General features: G+C 42.4%; 1 protein-coding gene across 3 annotated transcripts; it reads right to left on the bottom strand.

The window, feature by feature from the left end:
- Positions 1 to 2,964: 2,964 nt before the first annotated feature.
- Bivm (basic, immunoglobulin-like variable motif containing) lies at positions 2,965 to 25,984 on the bottom strand. Of its 3 annotated transcripts, none has more exons than XM_075956114.1 (10): positions 24,837 to 25,010; positions 19,740 to 20,334; positions 16,509 to 16,635; positions 14,657 to 14,752; positions 13,932 to 14,036; positions 13,621 to 13,715; positions 10,057 to 10,189; positions 7,916 to 7,999; positions 6,090 to 6,186; positions 2,965 to 4,651 (listed from the first exon to the last, which is right to left on the bottom strand). In XM_075956114.1, the coding sequence occupies exons 2-10, from the start codon at positions 20,209 to 20,211 to the stop codon at positions 4,358 to 4,360; spliced, it is 1,503 nt and encodes a 500-aa protein (XP_075812229.1). In that variant the 5' UTR covers positions 20,212 to 20,334; positions 24,837 to 25,010; the 3' UTR covers positions 2,965 to 4,357. The 3 variants fall into 3 exon arrangements, with proteins under 3 accessions (XP_075812229.1, XP_075812228.1, XP_075812227.1); XM_075956113.1 differs by lacking the exon at positions 24,837 to 25,010 and adding an exon at positions 25,848 to 25,984 and having other exon boundaries at positions 2,966 to 4,651; positions 7,916 to 8,002; XM_075956112.1 differs by having other exon boundaries at positions 2,966 to 4,651; positions 7,916 to 8,002.
- Positions 25,985 to 25,994: the final 10 nt, after the last annotated feature.

Below are 25,994 nucleotides of genomic sequence, written 5' to 3' on the forward strand. Positions count from 1 at the left end.
TGCACGTTGGCTTTTTTCAGTGGAGTCCCTTTGTGCGTCTTCAATTTCAGTGCCTCCGTGGTCCATCTAGCTTTGCAGACTCGATGCTAAGGATTGGGTTAGACTAGAAAAGAGGAGAACGATAGATGTTTCCTTGATGTTCTTAAAGGTAAATATGTGCGCAACAAGCAGTAACTAAGTGTCATCGAATTACCTGCAGCATCTGAAACTTCGAGTTCCCATAGCTTGTGGTCAGAAATGACTTTGGGCAGAGTAAGTTCCACGAAAGACCCGCCACGCTTATGCTAACTCAAATTCAGCCTTGAGCCTTAAAGTGATTGATTAGCTTTGCAGAGATCACGTTTCTTCAGAAAGTCTCCTCTGTTATCCGTAAGCAGGATTTTATGGATCAGAGGTCGTGTGTGCAAAGTGCTTGGCTTTTAGCATACTGTTGTTCAAGTCTGATGTTCAGTATTGAAATTACATTCAATCCCAGTAATAATCTTGATATGAAAGGACACATGGCCAGGTATAGTGTCATAAACATCTGGAAGATAGGCAGAGAGATACCATAAATTCAAAACCTACAAAGGGCTTGTCCAAAAAATAAAAAAAAAAAATGGCGGGGGGACGGATTGAAACAGATAATTTCTTACAAGAACCATTTGCAGAAATCTTATCAGGAATCAGGTTTCAGCAAAACATATCTATGTCCAAAGAGATGATTTATAATAGCCATATTTATTTGTCTTAATCCCAGCTTATTTTCCACTGGGCTTTTAGCATTTCCTCAATGTGTAAAATTATGAATTTTTGTATTTTAGTATAGTTATATTATACTGAGGGCAATATAATTGACTGTTTAGTTTTAATTACCTCCGACAAGAGACTATAAATTTGTTGAAATCAGTATCATCAGTCTTGATAACTTTTACACCTGGTACTTGGAGCACATAGCAGAGTTCATAAGTGTTGCCTAAAAGAACCTCTCCAGTCTCCTGTCTAAAGGTCTTCAGGGCATTTTGCATCCTGTGGTATTTGGATTAGAGGTCAGGCAGATGTTAGTTCAGATCTTATCTGGACCATAGAATTACCACGTATTCAGGACAAAATTCACATGTTGGATACATAGTTCCAAGTACTTCAACATGTGCTTTTATCCAGAGTGATTTCTAGAAGGTGAATTTCTTAAAACAATGAGGCCAATAGGGGCCTAAGAGTACTGGAACCAGAACTTAGAAAGCATTTCTGTGTCTAACATAGCCATGATAAATGATAGATCACAAACATGCAGACATATTTGAGTCTACAGATCTGATTCCTGTTTACACACACACAATCAGTAGCATCTAGTCCAGTATGATTGCTATCCTTATAAAAAGGAGTTGGAACACAAAAGGGTGAACACCCACAAGTCTAAGAGACAAGAAACAAACTCGCCAAGACCCTGTCTTGATCCACAAAACTGTGAGGAAAGAAATCTGTTTTTAAGAAACTCAGTTTCTGGTATTTTATTTTAAAGCACAAACTCATTAAGATGGCATTAAGATTAGGGATATTATTACTACTACTACTATTACTATTATTATTATTATTATAACTGGAAGGTTAGCAGAGTAGAAATGTAAAGAGTGAAACCGAGTTAAATAATATCATAGATCTTGGAGCAGTTGCCTGAGCTCATTCCATGTATGGAACAAAGCAACTTGGGAACATCAGAGCTGCTACACCAGCTGGAAATGATAAGATATAGCACTGTAACTCATGTAATAGTGGATAGAGGAATAGTTACTGGATTTTTTTAAGTTTTGAGAGCTCTTTGCTTTTACAAAGAGCCAGTATGCCCTTTTGAGTATTAGGCTGCTTTTAAAGCCAAAGCAATGTTTCAAATAGGAAATGCCTTTGAAATAATAGCAACCAAGGAGGATATATTTGACATAAAAGGTATTTGCTCTTTTCAAGGTTCAGTGGGCTCTATAAACTACTCAATCAATTAAAACACATTTTCAAACTAATAATTATAACAAACAATTAAATAGCTTTCCTGTCTTCCTACTACTGTTCTAAATACCATACACAGTAGCATATTTGTTCCTAAAAACCACTTTCAAAGAGGACATAATCTCACAGATGAGACAACAGCAATTTCAGAGCCAGTTGGTATCCTTCATTAGAAGATCTGTAAAGATTCCTAAGGGTTGACTAAGAAATCACATAGGGCAAGAATATTACTAATTTGCAAGGAGAATCATGAAGAACTCTTACCTACATAATCTGAAAAAAACTCCTGCAATGAACCCAAACGTTACTGTGCTCTAAGCCACTTTCAAATTTGTGAGCTGAAGTTTTAAGTGGTCTGCCGGGCGGTGGTGGCGCACGCCTTTAATCCCAGCACTCGGGAGGCAGAGGCAGGCGGATCTCTGTGAGTTTGAGACCAGCCTGGTCTACAGAGCTAGTTCCAAAACCAGAGAAACCCTGTCTCGAAAAACAAAAACAAAAAAAAAAAAGTTTTAAGTGGTCATGTGGCCATCGGAATTTTTATAAAGCATATGATCAGTATGCAGTAAATAAACGCTTCCCGGCTTTCCAGATTTCCCTTTGTTCTTAAGGTTTATATTTTATTTTGCATTTGTATCCTTGCCTCTTGGTTCTTCAAACCCATTTCTTTGAAATACTCAACTGAACTATTAAAAAGCAGCTTATATAAAAAGACACTTGATCTGCAAAATTGCAACCTCATCTTGTTCAAGCTGATATAAGAAATTTTCTATTCCCTGCTATGAAGTATCAGAGAAACAGTGCCCAGGTGCCTGAGAAATAAGAAGTATGGCATAGAAGTCATCACCTTCTACATTGTCTCATTGATTCTAAAAATTTCGAGATGTTTCTTATAACATTAATTACACGGAATTGATAAATTATCATATGCTTCATACAGATACAAGGATATGTCCAAAGACACCGAGTCATTAACACGCGCATGATTAAAAGTAGAAAACAAAACTTTATTTGATGAAAACATTTTAAAAGTTCCAGTATGAACTTCTCAACAAAGCTGAAACAAAACCAACAACCTACAAATCTTTCGGTCCTTTGCATTTCAAGCTAAATAATCTCTTCAGAAATATGACCATTTTGTAATATATATATCACTCTCTGTAGGCTAGACATGTACGAGTGGATAAATGGATATAAAATTCAGGAGAAAAAAAATGAAAGATTTTTAAAAATAAAAATCTGAAACCTCTCCTTGAGGTGTATTGCAATATGGTTCCAACATCCTCAGCACCTTGCAATCACGGAGATACTGAGTTGAGTCCTGGAATGAGGATATTACATGAAAGAACAAGACCCTAGACGTGTATGAGTCACACACTGGCAGCAAAAGAAACACGACAGCAGCTAAAGAGGAGCTCAAGTATTGAATTCACACTTCTGAAATATTTAATACACACTTCCAACAACTAATTGGATGTTTCGCGAAAGGAAACAGCTCAGCGTTGAGAATACAGAGTGTTGTCCTCAGGGTGAGCTGGACATTGCCAATGTGTCTTCAGTGCCGTTGCTAGCACACGCCTCCATTAAGAGACCAAATATCAGATCTCACTGCACTTATTACATGGATCTAGATTCCAAGTGCCCCTTAACTATATCCCTAAAACAAGGTTTGTTCTAGACCTGAAGACATCGTTCAAGGTCCTACGCTTCTTTGTAACTATTTCACAGGCACGTGCCAGACCAAGAGTACCGGAGTCAATGCCGTAAGTGACCCATCTGCACCGGGAGAAAAGTTAGTTACTTGAGTATTTTCTGTTTCTTTGCTAAGAATCCTGAGACAGTTATTCGGCAGAACTAAGAGGTGGATACTGCTGGCGTCGAAAGAACAACTCGACTGGCCAGATAGTTCCAAATGCGCTTGAACATGAGCAAAAGCTAGAGCTTAACAGCCCCCATTCTCAAGGGCAGACGGTGCCTTGCAAATTGGTCTTCGGAATCAAAGTATCTGTAATCCATGACTACGGATCAAGTTTCAAGAAATCGCTTCATGCTTTAGTAGTTCAAGTCTTGATGCCGTTCAATGCGTTTGTGTTTTTGTTCCGAAGCAGTTGTGATTTTATTGGATTTTTGTGAAACCCTTTGTCCAGATGGCTTATCTACTTTCAGAGGGCAGTAATCTGTGCTTACCTGCCTATATATTTGAAGCCAACCGTTGTAACACTATGTAAGTTTATTTTACTGGAGAACAGGTTATGCGTTGTATCACAAAATCTGATCCTATCGATGGACTTAATAAAATCTTCTGCCTTAATGCAGTCCTGCACATAGCAGTAGTGCACAAAACTGAACCACTGAGCCAGTGGTTGGGTTCCCAGCATGGTCAGTCATTGCCATTGTAATCATTGTAGCTGTGGTAGCCACTGTTCCTTCTCTCGTGGATGCTAGACATCTTCTTCCACGCCGAGTCCTGGTGGAAACTAGCACTGAAGGATCTTCCCAGACGCCCATGCGGCTTCTTGGAGATATTGTCTTCACTCTCCGATTTGGCAAGTCCTTGGGCATGTGGAGGAGGTTGTGGTTCTTGTCTAATGGTCCCAAATGGAAAGTTCCAAAAGCCAAATCTTTGCCAACTGAGTCTCTGGAATGCTATGAGGCAATGCAAATTTCCTCCCACCTGAGAAGGACAAAAACAGATCAAGATAAGAAAGAGACATTACTGATAACTTTGTGGGGTCCTTATTGACTCCCTTGGGGGGGGGGTGTTATTCTTTCCCATGTCTGAATACACTTTTCTATCCTGCACTCATCAGAGCATGCTCACATACTCACCTCTGTTGTGGAGTATTATTTTAAGGTGCTACATTTATTTATGCTCTGGAACATTCGCTTAACAATGGAAAGATGTGTTGCTTTTGTTTAACTCTGTGCAGCTGTGATTCTTTGCCTGCCTAACCAGCCAATAGCAGGGCAGAAGAATGGATAGGTGGGGCTGGCAGGCAGACAGAATAAATTAGAGGAGAAATCTGGGAAAAGGAGCAAGAGAACAGGGAGAGGAGGATGTCAGGGGCCAGCCACCTAGCCACTCACCAAGTAAGAGTGACAGTAAGATATACATAAGTAAGAAAAGGAAAAAAAACCTAGAAGCGAACTGTAGATGGGATCATTTAAATTAAGAAAATCCAGCTAGAAATAAGCCAAGCTAAGGCCAGGCGTTGATCAGTAAGAGTATGTCTCTCTGTGTGTGATTTATCTGAGAGCTGGGCGGCAGGCCTGCCAAAAGAGTTAAACAACCAATAACAGACCTTTCCTGCCAGCTGCCTTCCCAATTAACAAAGTCCTTAGCGACCAGAGTACTCCTCTCCACAGCCTTGACTCCGTGTAGTGACGGTCTCATACGCCTAACTCACACACTAAGGCATGCCTTATCCTTTTCCCTGTGTGTGCCCTCTCTCCTCTCTGAAAAACTCATTCTACTCCCTCGTGTGTGTGTGTGTGTACAGACAAAGATTTTTGAGACACAATCTCTGTAGCTCAGACTGGAAATCACCGTCCTCCTTCTATCTAAGAACTGAGATTCCAAGCATGTGCGACCACACCCAGCTTCATTAATTCTTTTATCAACAGGTTTAGGACAAAAGAATTCCCACTCAGTCTGTACTACATCTGTTTCTGAGAGCTTCTTCCTGCAGTCATGTTTGTTCATATGGCTCTGCCTCGTGACCATCATCTACCCAAGCTGGGCCAAGACCACTGAACTCAACCAAGGCAGATAAGGCTCCAGCTAAACCTGAAAATAGGTCATAAATTGAAAATTAGTCTGCAAGAAAGGCACATTTAAATAAAACACTGTGAGCACAGCATAGCCTGCATAAGAATGATTAATATTGTGAGCCACTTGGCTTCTACCATTACTGCAGTATTGGCTGACATTTCCTTATGACTGTCCTCCTTGGCCTAGAGTTGAAAGTTAGCCTGTATCCTTAAAATAAGCCTTACTTTTCTGACCAAGGTAGTCTGAAGTTGGTTTCCGGTATTTACCACTTCAAGAGTATTAATAAAATACCACATTTTGGTCATTTGGGACGCGGCTGCCAATGTAGTACTGTTCTTACCTTCTTTGTTTTCCGGAACTGCAGCCCTCTCTCCAGATGGCGGATATCTAAGAATTCTGGATTTTGAGTGTTTAGATCAGTAACAATATCTGCCCATCTAGAGTAAGAAAAGAAACAATTTCCATTAGGCCTAAAGCACCATTGTCATAAAGCTTTTTCCAAGAGCAAGTTGCCACAATATATCTCAGCAGTAATTGGTGATTATTCTCTTAGGTCAGGTTCCATCTAGTAGCCTTTAAAAGCTTCTTTTTTTCTGACAGTTGTGGTTATCCAATTCCTGACAATGTTCTCAGTTAGTAACTGGCTTTTATTCTTTTTAAAAAAAAAGATTTATTTAATAATTATGTATACAGTTTTCCCTGCATGTATACTGCAGGCCAGAAGAGGGCACCAGATCTCATTACAGATGGTTGTGAGCCACCATGTGGTTGCTGGAAATTGAACTCAGGACCTCTGGAAGAACAGTCAGCGCTCTTAACCTCTGAGCCATCTCTCCAGCCCCTGGCTTTTATTCTTAAATGTCAACATACCTAATACCATCTTGTAGGCTCACGCAGTGGCATGCCACACTTTCAATTATAATCAAGTCAATTTATTTTCTTAAAATAAATCCCATGAGGTGGGATTTTATGTTGTACAAGCTGGCCTTGAACCCCTTGGTTCACATGATTCTGCTGCATCATTACCAATGTGCCACTAAGTGTCTACCTATATTTCTGAAAGAATTAAAAAAAAATAACATGCCTCTACTAATATACAAAATGGTTGCGGAGAAAAATCTCAAAGAAAGTTATACACATAATAAGTGAATTTGGTAAAAGTGTGAATATCAAGATGTAAATCAGGGATTTTCTATATGACCAGCAATAACATGAAAATTAAATTTCTTAATCAATTCACAATAGGAAGAACTACTTAAAGGACTTGCGTGAAAAATCAAAACCACTGCTAAAGGAAATTAAAGTTCTGGTTATGTGGTGATACAGTCCTTGATGTTAGTTTGTAAGAGCCCATGTCATTATGGTGACCATTCTCCATAAACCGTGAATTCTAGAGATTCTATCAGTCTGTGTGTATGTACAGGTGATAGAGAGGGCGTGGAGGGTGAGGAAAAGAAAAGAAAAGACAGGGAAGGAGAGAGGCAAGGGAGGCGCAGGCCAGAGTGGATGTGTGGAGTTTGGAAGATGACTATGAGCATCTTCTCTCCTTCCACCCTGTGGATTCCAGGGATCAAACTCAGATCAGCAGGCCTGCATGCAAGCACCCCTACCTGCCAAGCCATCTCACTACTCCTAAAGATTTTATTTTAGTCAAATATGCATTTTTAGTAGAAATGATCCAATTCTAAATTTTTTTTAGAGAATTATTTTGTTGTTGTTGTTGTTGTTCAAGCCAGGGTTTCTCTGGAGAGCGCTGACTTTCCTGGAATTTGCTCTGTAGACCAGGCTGGCCTTGAACTTACAGAGCTGTAACCGCCTCTGCTGGGATTAAAAGTGTGTGCCATCATGTCCAGCTGGGGAGAGGGGATTCTTAATTTGTTACTTAAATAGAAAAACAAGGCAAAAAGAAATAGAATTTCAAGTGCATAAAATTCCAAAACAGAAAAAGTCCATCTGTGGCCATGGGAAGCAGAACTGGTCGGCTGTGTGGCTAGAGAGAAATTAAACACAGCACAGTTTTCTTGGGACATGACCACACTGTGACTGGCTGATGACCACACAGGTGTTCCCATTTATCTACGTGAATCTAGTCACACGATTTTGATCTGTGCTTTCAATGAAGGAACTATCACACCCGTTAAAGAAATAAAAGCTGCTAAAACATACCTTTTACAGTGAATGGCAGGATGTTTTCTACTTGACTCTCCAATTAAAATCCAATACTCGACTTCCTGTAGTGAGAGAGGGCCCCTGCTAAACAGAAAATACATTCATAGCTTGATAAACGTATTTCATTCCATGAAGTACGCGGTTCCAAATATGTCTTGATGATAAAAAAAACAAAACCCCCCAAAATGAAAACTCAAAGATGCTTTTTGTTAATGTAGAATCAATACCAGCATTTTGGTTTGGGCCATTCAAGAAATCCATGAGTTAGATTTAAGCCTTAGTTGTTTCAGGAGTTGAGAGAAAGAATGGCGTTATGCTTACTCCTCACATACGAGCAGTATTCCCGGGTCCGCCAGCTTCCACCCATTCCGCTCAGGTTGTCTGGTGCACCACATCCAAGGACCCATGAGTGGGCCTTCTGGGACCCCTGACCTCCAGAACAAAAAAAAACCCTCTATCCTAGAGGCCAAGTCATGTTCTCCAGCTAGACTCTGGGTCCTCACTGAATAGATAATGTTCAATGTCCACCACATCTCTTCCTTCTCCTCAGTCACCAAGCCCACAAAGCCAAGTATGACTCAACCAGAAAATCAGTGAGGTGAGAGAGTCACCCTTGGCTTCCATTGTCACCTGTTCTTAACCATAATCTCTGCTTTCAGGTCCCTCATGAAGGAACTTGCTAAGGAGAAAGAGCAACATTCAAACTCAGCACCCTTATTTAGAATATATCTCCTTCAAAGAGACAGGAATTCCTGTGTGTGTGTGTGTGCAAGCTTTTGTGTGTGTGTGTGTGTGTGTGTGTGTGTGTGTGTGTGTGTACGTGCGTGTGTGTGTGTGTGTGCATGTGTGTGTGTGAAAACCCGTTGTTCATGAGACAGAAACCAGATTAACAACAAGGAGAGGCAAATATAACCATGACGTTTAGATAATGAAACTGGTCCTGAGTTTCCTTGTGATGAAAGAGAAAAACCTGATAATCCCATGTTCTTCACTATGTATACAAAAGGTGTTTTTTTAATGTAGTCAGTTATACGTTCTTGGAGCACAGCATGGGAGATACTGGCGAGGACACTGGGGATTGTTATTTTTAACAAAATTTAAGTCATCCAATTTTTTTCAATAGACTCATGATGGGGGGAGAGTCTTCTGTTTTGTGTTAATTTCATTGGTTAAATAAAGAGACTGCCTTGGCCCTTTAATAGGACATAAAATTAGGTAGGCGGAGTAAACAGAACAGAATGCTGGGAGAAAGAAGCTGAGTCAGTGAGTCGCCATGATTCTCCTACTGGACACAGACACAGGTTAAGATCTTCCCTGGTAAGACACCTCATGGTGTTACAGGGATATTAGAAATGGGTTAGATCGATATGTAAGAGCTAGCCAATAAGAGGCTGGAACTAATGGGCCAGGCAGTGTTTAAAAGAATACAGTTTCTATGTAATTATTTCGGGGCATAAGCTAGCCATGTGGGCGGCCGGGTGCCGGGGACACAGCCCTGCAGCTCCCTATCACAACAGACTCAGATGCTGGGATGAAAGCCTGCTGGCTCAGAGAGGCAGAGGAAGCACCCAGATGACCTTCCTCCTCAGCCATTGCTCCAGGAGCCTCTCCTCTCTCCTACTGTCTCCCACAAATGGCCTCCAACTCAATGTTCCTCCTCTCTGCTTCCTGTGTCTACAATCCTTTTGACCCCCTTTGACTCTCTATGGTTACTTCCTGTCAACTGATTGTTTGCTCCGCCCCTTGACCTATGGAATGCTTTTATTTGATCCTGTTTACAATAAATCAAAAGTTCTTGGATTAAAGGGGTGTGCTAAGGCTGGGCCACACTACAACTAAAACAACGTTTTTCCAATATACTTCAATCTTGGGGTTCACAGTGTAATCAAACATCCCGGAACAGAGGATAACGCGTGAAGGCCCTGCACCTTTGGGACTTCGGTGTGTACTTTCTCTTACAATGACTGAGCAACAGCTTCTAAGTGCATTCAATCCTGCAAAACGTATGCACGCTCAGTGTGAACAAAACACACTAAGTCCCCAATTTCTAAGAGACTAGAATCTGTTTAATTCCGGCAAACACTTTGTACAACCCATTTTCCTACTTAAGTGCCCTTATCAAGTATGGAAATGCTTACCTGAATGCCTTATTAGCTTTGACAGGGGTTGCTTCAAAGCCAATTGGACAGAAATAATGATTTTGGCAATGATAGATATAAGCCAGTGATTCATCTTTCAATCCTCGGGTCAACTTAGACAAGGCCCCTGGAGCTACAAAGATAAAACCAGGCAAACTGAGGGCCATGAAACAATGTCTGTATTTTATACAGAGGACTAATTAAGACATAATTTGGAACACACTAACATTTTGAGTTTCAGTAAGGGGATAAGAAGCTACCAATGTGGGTAAAAATATAAATGAATTTACTTTTAGTTTTAGATAAAACCAGTAGGAAAACACGTGAAGGATGCCCTTGCTTGCCAGAACATTCTAAGAATTTTTTACCAAGTTGTCTAAGAAAGTCAGTGAGTGTATAAAACCCAGTAATTGTACCCAATCATGGTCTCAACTTTTCAGGTTGTGGACACCTGCCACCACTTTTGAATCAGCATGCCTAAGCCAAGCACATCCATCTAGAAACTCTACACACACAAACTAAGTCTACAAAAGATTTACAAAAGAAACTTGAAATTAAACTGTAGACATCTTAATGTCCCCAACTTAAAACTTACTAATACCTATGAATAAATACAAACTCTAAGTAAAAACAAGCTACAATAACGGTGTATAGGCACGCACACATGTGTACACACACACACACACACACACACACACACACACACACACGCACCTGCCGCACAGTAAAACACATTATCGTTCTGTCAACTTGACAGAGCTATAGTCAACTGAGTAGAGGGAACTTTGATTTACAAAATGACTCCACAAATTTTGGCTGTAGGCAAACCGATAGAACATTTTTTTTAAATTAGTGATTGACGTGGGAGGGGCCAGCCCATTGTGGGTGGTGCTACCCCTGGACTGGTAGTACTGGGTACTATTAAAAAGCAGCCTGAGCAAGCCATTAGGAGCAAGCCAGTAAGCAGCATTCCCCTACGGCCTCTACTTCAGCTCCTGCCTCCAGGTTCCTGCCCTTTTTGAGTTCCTGCCTTGGCTTCCCCCAATGGACTGTGATTCAGGATAGACCAGTCACATACCTCTCTGGTCACGGTTTTCATCAGAGCAATAGAAACCCTAGCTAAGACAATTGTCGTTCTGTAAATATCACACAGATCAAAGGCATCAGCTTTGCAGTCAGGCTGAAGTTCCACGACAACTGCTTCTCCTCATCCATTGCCCATCATTGTAATAGCTGTCAAGTGGTTTCAAAAGTATTAGGGGCCAGGTGGTGGTGGCACACACCTTTAATCTCAGCACTTGGGAGGCAGAGGCAGGCAGATCTCTGTGATTTCGATCGAGGTCAGCCTGGTCTACAAGAGCTAGTTCCAGGAACAGCTAGGACTGTTACACAGAAAAACCCAGTCTCAACCCCCCCCTCCTCCAAAAAAAAAGTATTAGCAGGACTAGAGAGATGGCTCAGGGGTTAAGAGCACTGACTGCTCTTCCAGAAGTCCCAAGTTCACTTCCCAGCAATCACATGGTGGCTCACAACCATCTGTAAGGAGATGCTCTACTGGCCTGTAGGCATACATGCAGACAGAATACTATACATAATAAATAAATCTTAATTTTAAAAAAAGTATTAGCATGAGAAACAAGTTTTTATCAGTACTCAAAGCCATTAACTGAGGTTTCATTAGCTTGCATTCCTGGAAGAAATTAAATTATTCATTAACAAATAGCCCATTAAAGCTGGGAACCCAAAAAAGAACAAGCTGAAAGCCTGCATAGTGTGTTGACAGGGATGGGCTTTCTGGCCACTGAAATAGTTGCTGACCCCAAGAACTGCCAGTCAGTATCTGCAGCAGCTCCCTGACTGCCCATTCATCCAATATCTGATGGGAGCAGGTACAGAGATCCACAGCTAAGCAATGGGTCAAACTCCTAGTGGCCAGCCGTAGAGAGAGAGAAACAATATTATGAGGAAAGGGGCCAAGATCATGATGGGGAAACCCACTGGAACAGATGGACCAAGTTAGTGGGACTGACATCTGGGGAACCTGCAAGGGGCCGCATTAGGCCCTCTAAATGTGGGTGACGGGTGTGTGGCATGGGCAGTTTGTAGGGCCAGGAGGAGTGGAATGTATTAATCTTAGTTCATGAGCAGGATCTCTGGAGCCCGTTCCCTATGGAGGGATACCTTGCTCAGCCTAGATCCAGAGGAGAGGGCCTTGATCCTAGCTCAAGTGCTGTGGCAGACATTGCTGACTCCCCACGGGAGGTCTTACCCTCTCTGAGGAGTGAATGGGGGTGGGTAGGGAGAATATGGGGAGAATGGAGGATGGGAGGGAGAGGGAACTGGGACTGATATATAAAATAAGTTTGTTTTAAAAATAAAAAAGAAATAAAAAATGACTGTATCTTGCCAGGTGGTGTGGGTGGTGGGATTTCCCCCCCTCCATGGTCTAGTTCTTACACTTCCTGACTTATGTGCACACTGACTGGATGCTCTTGCCCTGTTTCCTGATGAGCTAGGATGTGTTAGGATGCCTGGCACTGCCTCCCTCTTATTTCTTCTACTTCAGTTTAAACTTCACTTAACATATTCCCAGTCTTTTATTTGTAGAGTGGAATAAACCTTTGAAGTTGAGACTAATCTCTAATCCCTATCACAATACCCCACTGCAACAATCTTGAATAAAGTCTCCCATTTCAACGAGGATCAGAAACGTTTCTTTTTTTCACAGTACCTTACAGCTGTCTGCTCCACAAAATTCAAAAGTTTATTATGACAATTGAAAAGTCAAAATCAGCCGGGTGGTGGTGGCACACGCCTTTAATCCCAGCACTCGGGAGGCGGAGGCAGGTGGATCTCTGTGAGTTCGAGGCCAGCCTGGTCTACATGAGCTAGTTCCAGGACAGGAACCAAAAAGCTACAGAGAAACCCTGTCTCGAAAAACTAAAAAAAAAAAAAAAAAGAAAAGAAAAGTCAAAATCATTAGACAATAGAAATAATTCAACTACTATCTATATAATAAATAATCCTTAAGATGAACTTCATTGATACATCTGTTAAAACCAAGACTGTTTTACAATAGTGCTGTGACTTCAGTTTGTTACCCTATAGTTTCGTGTTATCATCTGATACCAGTCCAGCATCAAATGTCCTCAAATGCTTTCGCTCTGATTTTTAAAAAAAAGCTGCAAATTCTGTGCTTTATCTTAGAAGTTTTACTATCAAGCACACACACACACACACACACACACACAGAGAGAGAGAGAGAGAGAGAACAATGTCGTAAACAATACAAGCAATGCATCAATACCAATGTTTATAACACGCCTCAAAGTTCTGAAGTACCCTACATATTACTCTCATGATTTTCCTTAGATAAAGAGGTGTGAAAACATCAGACTGTTGAGAGTTTACTTGATGTCCTAGGAATCAATATAACCAGTTTCTAAGATCTACTCAACCTGAAAACCAGGACTTGGGGATGTGGGTGGTATAGGGTGTGTGTGTGTGTGTGTGTGTGTGTGTGTGTGTGTGTGTGTGTGTGTAGGTGTGTTCATTTTCACCTACCAGTTTCTCCGGCTGTTTTGTTCTTCCCGTGGGGCTTATACAGAACATAAGAACATCCTTTCACATGGAAATGGTCATTAATTTGTCTAAACCATCTGAAAATAAGAAGATTCACTCATAGCAACAGTTTCGTAACAAGGAAGGACCACTGTTCTAATTGTACAGAAACCCAAGCACAGCCCACACATGGCATCTCTAAGGGAGCCTGGGACCCCGCATCAACACCTATCTTTTACTATGCACACACGCTACAGCATTATCACTTCACAGAAGTAGAAACAAGGTGTTGTCCCTAAGGGACAGCTCCGTACCTCATGAGTGTCGTGTTTCCAGTGAAAGGACCAAACCTAATATCTTCAAATGGGGGTTGGAAGCCCAAAATATGTAACGCATCTTCTTGGGTAATAGGCGGGAGACTACAAGAGAAATATTTCCTTTCATTCACAGTCCAGTCATCCACAAATACAATCTGTGCAAGCAGTCTTAGGGATACTTTTCATTTTTATTTGGTTGAAAAGAAGGCATGCAAATATTTTAGCCTGAAAGGCTTATAGCAATATGCATGTTTTTTCTCTCAGCTTGTGAAAAATCTACTCTTAAAGTCTTCCATTATAAAAAAAAAAAATGCCTTCACATTACTTTTTTTTAAAAAAGATTTATTTATTCATTAAATATCCATTGTTCTTCAGGCCAGAAGGGGGCACCAGATCTCACTACAGATGGTTGTGAGCCACCATGTGGTTGCTGGGAATTGAACTCAGGACTTTGGGGACAGCAGGCAGTTCTCTTAACCACTAAGCCATCTCTCCAGCTCCCCCCCCCTTTTTTTTTTGCTTCTTGAAACAGGGTCTCTATGTAGCCCTGGCTGTTCTGTAACTCTCACTATGTAGACCAGCCTGAGCTCAATCTCACGGAGATCCGCCTGTCTCTGACTGACTCCCAAGTGCTGGAATTGAGCATGTGCCACCACACCTGGTTTCCTTCCAACTACTTTCAGATCTGGAGTTTGGTGATAGCAATAGCCTGGCATACTTACTTCCCAGCTCCCATTGTGCTGTAGAGGAAATTCCAACAAGAAATCAGGGAGGAGATACCACAGGAAGTCTTGTATTGTGGCCGGCTTATGCAGTACCTGAGAAATCAAACAGCTTCTTGACTTGAATGAACACAAGAGATGCAGAACAGAAGTATACGTCTTATGGGGGATTTCAAATGTGATCATAAGGAAACTTGAGTGCAGTGCAAAATCATTATTCATTTAAAATATTTCCTACTGGGCTGGGGAGGTGGCTCAGAGGTTAAGAGTGCTGGTTGCTCTTCTAGAGGTCCTGAGTTCAATTCCCGGCAACCACATGGTGGCTCACAACCATCTGTAATGAGATCTGGGGCCCTCTTCTGGCCGGCAAGGATACATGCAGGCAGAACAGTGCATAATAAATATTTTTAAAAAATATTTCCTACTTATTAAACACAAAGAATACATGACAGTAAAAAATCATCTATTTTATTAAGAAGGGCTACATTATGACTAGCAGCATACCAAAGCACATCTTATTCAAACCAAAAAAAGAATTTATAGAATCTGGTCTATAAATTCTAATATCATCTACTCAAATTTCTATGTAAATGCCCAGTTGAGTGGGTTCAAGATTGTTTGTAACTTCTGAAATACTAGAAAAAGAAAGCAAATCACTGTCTCATGATGTCAAGAGGTTAAGATTCTTCTACTTAGACCAAAAAACATCCCCTTATCACCCACCATGTCTCCATGAACCCTTGGGCAGGAAGCCCTAGAGCAGAACCTGTCACAGGATTTAACAGAGAAACACAAAATCCCCCAGACAGAAACAGAGACAAAAGGAAAAAGGTAGACATTATAAATCGAGACCAATGAGCCATGACAAGCAAGCGCGTTCAACTTTTAGAACATTCTAGAAAATGTTAAGCTAGTCTGGAAGCTATATTGACTAGGTAAGGGACTCGAAGGATCTCAGACATACTAACTTCTTGTGTTCACGCCAGTGCCTTAAAGTGTGAGTGCAGACAGAAAGATCCAAGTGATAGCAGAATTGCTCTGTTTCAGCTTCCATTCTTACGCATGCTCCAGCCCCTGGCAGTACGTAAAATGCTTCGACTGTATTTACACAGAGCTTGGGGTACATTTGGTTTCTTTTGTTTTTTTTTTTTTTTTGAAAAAAAAAAGACATTTATTCAGTGTCATGATCAGACTATTACCATATTTGGTTTCTTATTTGACACATTTAGACTCTGAGACAGCTGAGACTTGGATTGTCCGTTTTCAAATAATAAACGAATAAAAAAGCATAAAATCAAAAAAAAAGAAATATTGCTAATTTTATCAGGTGTGGCAGTATTTACTCTAAGCTAAAAAGTCATTTTCAGAAATGCATACTTAAATAATTTGACATCAAAAAACAACCAGGCAGCCGGGCGATGGTGGCGCACGCCTTTAATCCCAGCACACGGGAGGCAGAGGTAGGCGGATCTCTGTGAGTTCAAGACCAGCCTGGTCTACAAGAGCTAGTTCCAGGAAAGGCTCCAAAGCCACAGAGAAACCGTCTCGAAAAAAAAAAAAAAAAAAAAAAAACAACCAGGCAAACAACTACATCGAAATTTAAGTAGCATCCAAAGCAGCCTACCATGAGGAGGATACACAAAATGAGACTGTTGGCCAGGTAAGTCGAGGGAAAACTGGCCCAGCTCCGTCAGTCTACTTCCAAAATCTGAGATAAACCTAAAGTATTTAGACAATCTTAGAACTAAAGGAGACCATAATAAATACAATTTTATTAACTTATACCCAGCAAAATCAATGTCGCATTATATGTTTTTAAGACCAGAAAGTAAAAACTAGCATGGCCACATACCATCGTCTGAGGTCTAAGACTTTCCGCTGCTTCACATCTTCAAGAGGAGAGTGCTGGGGACACTCCCTCTGATGCCTCCCTTTCTTATCTGAAGTTTTTTTCTTGGAAATTTGTTTCTTTGCATTGCCTGCAGGACAAAAGACAAAAGCAGGAGAGTGTTCAGATGAGGAAAACCACCACACCAGAAGGCACAACAGAATTAGAGAGGAACTGCTAAGCACTCTGAAAACGCTATTTGCAAACATCTCGAAGTAGTGCCTGTGCCTTCTAGAATAGCGCTCTTCCCTAGAAAGAAAGCAAGAAGAGAATTAAAAATAATTTGAACCGCCAGAAACGGCACTGGCTATGAAGAATGTATCCAAGATCAGAGCTAGTCTCTTGGAGCTGGTAAAATAACCAGGCCAAAATTCTTAAGCCACATCTACAACTTAAAGTTACCAACAGGAAAGAATTAAACTAGACGGCTTTCCTGAAAATGAATCCTTTCTGTAAGACAAGTAAACCCACATAAACATAATTCTATTAAGGCATTGGATCTGGCGTGATGACATTCTGTCCAATAATAGCTCCAGGCCCCAGGGACCTCAAAATGAATTCAGAGTAAAGCATTAGTTCAGAGTGAAGTTAGTTACATTATTAAAACAAAGCGCTGCACTAGGAACCAGAGTGCAAAACACAGCGTCCTCTGTGTGGGTCCCCCCCCCACACACACAGACACACACATACACACAATCTTCCCAAAGACATGTAATGACTGCCTACTGGGGATGAAGAGATACAGAACATGGACAAGAGAGGCAAAAGTGAGAGGGAGAGTTTACCTTGTTTAATTTTGATATTTATTTATTTATGTATTTATTTCTGAAACATGTTGATATTTTATCCGCTCAAAATAGGATACATATTAAAATATTAATAATACCCAAGGCTAATTTTATCAAAATAATAACTTTCCTTTCAGCTATACTCAGATACATTAATATCTTTCTGATATCTATTTTAAATGAAATAATCAATTCTCATATGAAAATTAAGGCTAAGGTTCTATTTTTGTGTTATCAAACACAGATTATGTAGACATACCAAATGCTTACAGACTCATAACCGTGTAGCTCCTATAACCAGCTGGGACTCAGGAAATTTTCCTCCACACGGGACATCTGTAAAGTATTATGCAATGAACACTCTACAATCCAGACACAAGTTCCCCGCCTATTTAATTATTCCGTCTGTGTCTTCGCAGACACAGCATACACAAAACGTGTTTTGGAGCTTAGCAGCCACTTGCAGACATGAACTAAATCTCCTTGGGCCATTATTGGTAAAAATGTTTTCTGAGGGCAGAAAACAGAAAAGTGACTCTCCCTGGGACTCCCTCCTCTGCCTCTGGATGACTTAATTCCCTGGGTAATTTTTACCAGGCACTCCAAGTTGTGAGACTAATGACACACCAAGTCTGCGACCTCAGTGAGCCGAGACTGCTCTGTCATTCCGTCATTCTTTCCTTACTGGGTTCTGCAAGTCCGTCCCTGGGCTGCTTTTGGTGTGTGAGTGTTGCTGTGATTCTCCCAAGGGTGAATGAGCACACACATTGAGCACACACATTGCGGCAAGAGATCTCCACACCGCCAAGGAGATGGGGTTCTACAGCCAACGTTTTACTGAACTTGCAGGAAGAAAACAATGTCAAAGAAGAAGCGAGCGCATAGCATACAAAATGACCTTTGTCCACTGCTCTGTACCCTGTCCGTTCTTCCCAACCCTAACCAGAAAACACTCATTGAGCCCTCTCCTGCTAGACACATACACTAACTGCCTTGGTATTTAGAGAAAAGTATGAGGAAAGAAAAGAAATTAAAGCCCAGAGCAGTATGTAGTGGCATGCACCTGTAATCCCCGTACTCAAAAATACTGAAGCAGGAAGATTAAGAATTATAGGCCAGAGGGCTGGAAAGCTGGTTCAGCAGTTAAGAGCAATGGCTGCTCTTGCAGAAGACCTGGGTTCACTCTCACGTGGCGGTCAACAGCCATCGACAACTCCAGTTCCTGGATCCGTCAACCTCTTCTGGCCTCAGAGAGCATTAGACACATGCAAAGAGCACAGACATCATGCCGACAAACACCTACCTACACATATCGAATAAAAATAAAATAAATAACCTTAAATGAAAAGAATTACAGGCCAGGCTGGAGTACAGGGCCAGAACTCTGTCTCCAGAGAACAGAGAAGGGAGGGGAGAGCAAAGAAAGGAACACCTGCCATTGTCTTTCCTTAAGGAAGCACAGGACACGAGTTCTGGGCAATCACCACCAAAAGAGGTGGGCAGGAACCTGAAAACAGGAAAGTTACCAAAGAGAGAGGCCCAAATTCTGTGTATAAATGCGGCCCAAAGCTTGTTCTAGGACCTGGACCACACATGCACAGAGTAGACCCCAAGCAAGACAGTCAGGACTGATGGCCCAACCCAAGAACAGAACTGTCTTTAAAAGACAGAGCTTGCAGTTTCAATTCAGTCAGAGAGGGAGAGAGAAAGGTAGAGAGACAGAAAGACATAGAGACAGAGAGAGAGAGAGAGACAGACAGACAGACAGACAGACAGAGACAGACAAACAGGTAGGCAGACAGAGATACACATAAAGAAAAGGGTAGAAGGGAAGGAGGTGGGAAAGAGAAGAGAGACTGCTTGCTTGCTTGCTTGCTTGCTTGCTTGCTTGCTTGCATTCACACTTGTGAGAAATAAAATAGACTTTAAAATATAGCAGCTACAAGAAAAATCAACTTTGTTCAAAACAGATGTTCTTTTTACATCCAAAAAAATTTTAAAACAAAAATGTCTTGATATCTCCTACATTAGGAAATATACCCATGCCCTGTAAAACTACAAGATAACAGTAATCAAAATAATCAAAATAGCTGTCATTAGCCTTTTCTAAGCAACTGTATAATTATCTTTAATGCTTATATTTTATTCTTTTTTTCTTTTCAAAGCTCCCAAAATGCACACATAAGGTCAGAAGATCCCATGGGTAGTATGTTCAGGGACTAACTAAGACCAGGGTTACTTTAAAGAAAAAAAAAACCAAAAAACAAAACAAAAAAATTGCAATGACAGACATGATGGTAGCGATGTTCCTTGTTCAGAAACAGAAAATATGTCACGGCAAGATTTAGCAATACTTGGCATGGTTTTCTGGTTGTTTCCACTTGTGAACGTCACCGTACCCTCTTACCTGATTTGTGTTTCAAATCTGTGGTTACCCCATCAAATTCCGATTTATCAATTTCCCACGCGAGAGGTAGCTTGCCCAGGCTGGTGGATAAGTTTTCCAAGCTATTTTCTTCGTTATAGATTATGTCTGATGTACCAGGTGGGACACCAATGTATCTTGGACTGTTTTCAGCGGAAAGCGAGGTATTATTCTCAGCGAGGCAACGGGCTGGGTTGGGAGTTTTGTAGATGGAAGTTGCCTGGTTGAGGAAGGCATAATCGGAACAGATGGCATAGATTTTTTCCCGAGTATGAGTCACGGGACAGCTTGAAGGATAATGACCATCTCCTCTGGGGCCCACGGGTGCTCCTGAGGCACTTGTGCAAAAAGATTGTACAGCACCTTGTAGCTCCTCTTCTGGGGACTTGTTCTCGGCTTTGGGCTCACCATGTCCAGAATCAGTGGCTCTTCCAGCTTCTGCAACGTGAGGCATCGAAGGCAACGGCAGACGTCTCTGTTCCTAGGAATAAGCCGCAAGCCTCTCTCTCTTTTGAAAATCAACTTTGGCAAATTCTCATCGCATTCTATGGAAGCTTGAGATCTGACAAATGGAATCCTAAGAAGAGACAAAGGAGAAAGACTGATCGTCTATCCAGCAGGCCTGATGAATGGCAATAAACTGTAATGAGTCTGTTTCATACATCTGCAGCCAATGCATGTTGGTTTTATGACCATACATCCTGAGTTATGATGACCAACTATCTATCTTATATTAACACTTATCTTAGGGGATGGGGAATTCAGCTGAGTTGGTTAAGTGCTCGCTATGCAAATATGAGGACCTGAGCTGGATTTCAAGCATCCACACTGAAAAAAGAAAAAGCTGGGTGTGCCATAAAGCCAGCTCTGCATAAGAAGAGGCAGGAGCATCCCTAGGGCTGGCTGGCTAACACTCTAGCTAAATCAGTGAGGTTCTGGTACAGTGAGAGACCCTGTTTTAGAAAAATAAGATTGAGTAATGTGGAACACACCCAATGTTGACCTTTGACCTCCACACACATGTACACACACGCATGTGTACCTGCACACATACACACACACACACACAAAAACAATGAGATTAAAACAAAATACAAGAATAAAATACAAATAATCAAGTTAAAAAGGGGAAAGTCAGTGGGTCGTGGTTGTGCACACCTTTAATCCCAGCACTCAGGAGGCAGAGGCAGGCGGATCTCTGTGAGCTCGAGGTCAGCCTGGTCTACAAGAGCTAGTTCCAGGACAGGCTCCAAAGCTAGAGAGGAAGCCTGTCCCAAACCCCCACTCCCAAAAAAGGGAGGGAGGTCATGTCTTTGTAAAGGCATTATAGGGATGAACAATGAGTTCATGGAAAGAATCTCATTATCTCTAGTTGCTATGGAAACACAAATCAAAGCCACAATGGTTTTATCCACTCATACCCACCAAAATGGCTGTAATAAAAGGACACAGGCAACAGTGAATGTTGGGGAGTGTGTGGAAAATCAGGTCCTTCGTGGACTTACCAAACAGTTTTTCATACTTTTAAACACTGACTATGTATGTAGTCTGGAATTTGCCTTCTAGATACATAGAGGAACCTTAGGCCACGCCCCCGAGGAGCAGCATTCCTCATAATGGCAAAAAGTGAAAGAAACCCAAAGCCTCGTATCTGACTAATGGATGGAGGTGCCATGTCCATTCATGAGACACTACTTCGCAATAGGAACTCCTGATCCTGATACAAGATGAATGGAGTTTGGAAACTTTTTAATATAAAAAACCAGTCACAAAGGAACTGATCTCTTAAGAGTCCAATTTTACACAAAAAAATCCAGAAGAGGCTAGTCTACAAAGCCGAGTACACCTTAGCAGATGCCTTGGGATGAAGGAGGGTTCAGCATGATGAGCCTTTTCTTTGAAGTAATGAAAATATTCCATAACTAACACAGTAAAACATAGTAACAGTTCAACTTGGGGAGTATTCTAAAATGCCACTGAAGTGTATATTGTAATAGTGAATTCATGGCGTGTGAACTAAGTCTAAACAATACCGCCTAAAGTAGTACACTGGTCAGATGATTAAAAAAATGTATATAGAGATAACGCATACACAATGATAATGGTCATATTCAGCAAAGAAAACATAATTTCAAGTTACTGTCACTAACTTCTGATGATTCTCTGAGAAAACTGGGCTTCACGTCTAACCTGATTCCTCTGAGGAAGAAAATAGTCAAGTTCAAATAGTCACTGAGGGCATTCAAAGAAGCTGCGAGGCCTTACAAAGGAACAAGTCCCTCATGAGGCATAGCATCACCGTAAATAAATCAAAGGCCAGACGGAGCAAGACAGGCCTTTCCAGGCTCCAGTGACCAAGCAGAAGATGAAAGATTAAACCCACCCATTGGGGTCACTTTGATTTTTTTTTTTTACTATTGATCTATCTCCTCATTTGCTTACTTTGAACACTAGAAATGAAAGTCACAGATTATGATTTCCTTAATAGCCATCACACAAGTATTAAATGGTACAACCTGGCTGACGAAGAAACAGATATGATGATGAACAGGGGATCCTCCAGCATCTCCTAGATGAACGAGCTAAAGGCCACATACACCATCAACGGATTTAAGGAAATACACCCCTAGGAAGGAGACTCCATCTATGCCAAGCAAGCTTCCCCTTTTATAAGACACGCCTTTGCCTTACAGCCTCAGGCAGGCTTTTTCCTCACCTGCAGCTAAGGGTGGCTCTCAGGATAGAGGTACAACATCGTCAAAGGGGAGACCTGCAGTGGTTTCCCTTAGAAGAGAAAGTCTTAGTGTATCTACAGATAGTGTCTTAACTTTCTCCTTTTTCCTCAGTCGGTGCTGTGATGGTGACAGTGGAGAAAGACACGTGAGGTCTGCAGACCACACAAGTCTTCTCTGAGGACCGGATTTCTACAATTCTTGCTTTCCTACTTCCTATCTGTGATCCTCAGGGCCGTCTTTAAAAGCTGCGTGGCCGAGGGGCACGAGTGTGTCTGTGGTTGGGTGAGGAAGACTAACAGACAACAGACGGTCAGCTGGGGTAGTGGACAAAGGCTCCTGAGTCAGGGCATCACACGCACCCCAGGCTCTGCCCGTCACAGATCACAACCTGACACTTAACTCTATCTTGTCATCACTAGCTTCCTCAACTTGAATAAAACGTTGACTATGGGACCAGCAATACATGTCACAGTTTGCTGGTTTTATGTTTATTTGGAACATACAGAAAGAAAAAAAGAATTGTGAGCAAAACTGAATTAGTAGCCCATTTCTATAACCACAGGACTCAAAAGGCAGACCAGGTTGAGTCTAGACTAAAATGCACCGTTAGTTCCAAGTCAGACAGCCGTCCATACTGGGCAAGGCCCCAGCTCCAATAATCAAGGCTAAATAAATCAAATGGGCAAGGAAAGATATGGCTGACCTTCCTTGAAGATGAAAGTGACTAAGAGTACAGCACTTGATCAATAAAACATGTCGCCATCTGGTTTTGGTTTTTTGCTTTAAGCAATGGCCTACCGGACAAGGGCATTCTCTTTGGTCTCATTTTATCTTTAAAAAAAGCATAAAGAACTGTCATCTACCTGAAGATATATTTTACAGAGACTGTCCCTGAAAATGACAGGTATCAATATTTCCTCATTTGAGCCACTGTTTTTATTTATTTCTGAAAATATGTATATTTATAGTTTTGATGGCACAAGTAAACAATATATTGCAGAAAAAAGATGAAGTATCAGAAGATAGTTCACGGAAAATGAAAACAAACGACCCAGAACCCACGCCATGCCTGATCCACATCTACGTCCCTCTGTAGCTGAACTCCGAAGGGCTTCTGCCATGGCATCCTCAGGACTTCGCTAAGAGTCTGCTTTCTTAAAACGAAGAAGGCACAATTACCAGACACCAAACCATTACAGACGTAGATTATTCTAGTAAGCGGCTAAAACCGAGGTGTGAAGGGCTGACTGATTGCCCACCACTTGGCCTGCAGCTGTCTGGGACTTGTATCCCCTTCCATCTCTGTGTATGAATCCCTGCCACCCGCCCTTTGAGCTATCCTCTCTAGTCTGACCCCTGCGTAGACCGCAGATAGTAAAGCCTGCTACGCATCTGTGCTCACAGAACTTCCCCGCCTACCTCTCGGAGCAAAAGGCTAACTTCTTGATCAGTCTGAAATCTATCTCTTTAGAGCCACCTCCCCCCCCATCTCCTCCTCTGTCCTTCCACAGTACTTTTCAGTTCTCAGAATGCTGTCTTCCAGCCCCCCAAACCCCCTTACTAATTCACTCCCATCCATCTTTTAAAGGTATACTCAAATATCACTTTCTGGAGAAGGTTTCTTTAATGGTCTAATTAGGCCAGGTTCCCTGTCCATACTGTGGAACCTTTCTTTCCAGAATTATGCTTTTACTTTCGTGTGTGTGTGTGTACAAATGGCTGCCTCCTGAAAGACTTCCGTATGTATGTATGTTTGTATACAAATGGCTACCTCCTTTAAGTCTGGTTGTCCGGACAATTGTATCCCTAGCCTAGCCTTTGGAGAAGCTAGGTTCAACAAATACTTTGTAGGTGCCTACATTGTACTAGGCATTATTGTAATCGTTCCCTGCTCGTTTTGATTAACATTTTAAGGCTTGGTAATGAGAAGGACTGCAGGAATACAGCTCAATTTCACAATTTACTCACAGTATCTCCCGAGCAGTACGGACCCCCACTAGAGAGATGACTTGTGAAAGTCATTGGAATGAACAGTTCTGCCAAATAAACATAGCTGGTTATGTTCTTTTCAAGTCATGTCCTTTTCGTGTCTAACATGCCTAAACACCACGTTCAGTAGAGAACTAGACATCTTATAAAATCTCAATAAAGCTTTCAACATCTCACAAATAGTATAATCAATATTCTGTATAGGAAACAACTGAGACGCAGAACGGAAAAGTGTTTCGCTAAGGATCGTTGAGAAACGCTATGACACCAGCCTGGACCCCCTTCTCCATCAGCATTTTGAGCACAATTTCCTGTTCCCTAGCCTAGGCCATCAGACCATCTCCGGGCGGCCTACCTGCGGGTAACGGATTCCTGCAGCTCACGGTGCCCTCTTATAGAGCCCAGGCTCTGGGAAGCCGAGAGACCTCCCACCGTCCCCTCTTTGAGGCTCCGAGGCCACCTGAAGGTGACCGCGGTGCCGGTGCCAGCGGAGCAGACCCGGGAGCGCAACTGCAGCAGCGGGGCTCTGCGGGGTTCCCACTCCCAGTCCACGGTAGCCAAGCCAGAGTCCGGTGTCCCCAGTCCCCACGGGCCGAGGATTGCTAAAGCCTCCTGAGCTCCACCGGGCCTGCTCCCTCACACCCCGCCGGAAGACAAGGTTCGCCAGGAGGGGGAGCGCGAGCAGGCCCGTGGTGCCGCTTCCTACCTGAGCGGGACTGGAGGGGGCGGGTAGCAAGCCGGCTGTGACAACCCAGGAGCTGGGAGAGGAGGCCGCGATGGAGGAGCTGATATCACCAATAACAATAGCGGGAGAAAAAAAAAATCCCCACGATTTAGCTCACCCCCGGGGGTCTGAGTTTTCCACGCCCCTTGCCCGGTGGAGTGAGGGACCCAGCCTGCGACTTCTCTGGCCCAGATGCGCGTGTGCATGGAAAGAGGATGGCCACTGCAAGCCGGGTGCCCGAGACCTGTTAGTGCAGCGTGGAAACCCACTCCTGCCGAGGGTAAACAGGTACCCACGGATGCACCCCAAAGCCGAGCTTTGTTTCAGTGATTTCTAGCCCTTGAACCTCTCCCTCCTCAGAGATACAGCTCGGCCCAGATCCTTCCACGGAGGGGCGGCAACGAGGCAATGGCGGCGCTGCGGAGATGCGGAGCGCACCGCTGACCAGTCCCAGGACCCGGCCCACCACTGGGGAATGCCTCTGTTGGATCGAGGAACTCCGGTGTTGGAAGGCAACAACAGATCTGTGTTGTCGCGCGTCCCACCCTAGGCCCGGAATCTTTCGTTCCATTCCAACGCACAGGGAAAGAGCCAGGACCTTGGAGCCGGGTGGTTGGATATCTTTCATCATTTAATAAATACCTGCCATTTGCAGGTGCGGTGGGTACGGTGGGCAAAATTTCTGTTGGGAAATCGTAGCTGAATCCAGACGTGCCAGTCCCCTGCTGCGCAACTGTAGTATTTAAGGGTTCCCGGAAAGCGGCGATCCGAAATTTTAAAAGGAGGTGG

The sequence above is a fragment of the Microtus pennsylvanicus genome, chromosome 22 (assembly GCF_037038515.1).
Source record: "Microtus pennsylvanicus isolate mMicPen1 chromosome 22, mMicPen1.hap1, whole genome shotgun sequence".
NCBI lineage: Eukaryota > Metazoa > Chordata > Mammalia > Rodentia > Cricetidae > Microtus > Microtus pennsylvanicus.

What these genes read in the sequence shown, in the direction of transcription:
- Bivm (XM_075956113.1), bottom strand. Translation starts at nt 20,211, where the DNA reads ATGCCTCACGTTGCAGAAGCTGGAAGAGCCACTGATTCTGGACATGGT. An exon ending in CAAAACAGCCGGAGAAACTG is followed by an intron (nt 10,190 to 13,620) that starts GTAGGTGAAAAT and finishes TTATCTTTGTAG; the next exon opens with CTCCAGGGGCCTTGTCTAAG. An exon ending in AGTTCCGGAAAACAAAGAAG is followed by an intron (nt 4,652 to 6,089) that starts GTAAGAACAGTA and finishes TGTCCTTCTCAG; the next exon opens with GTGGGAGGAAATTTGCATTG.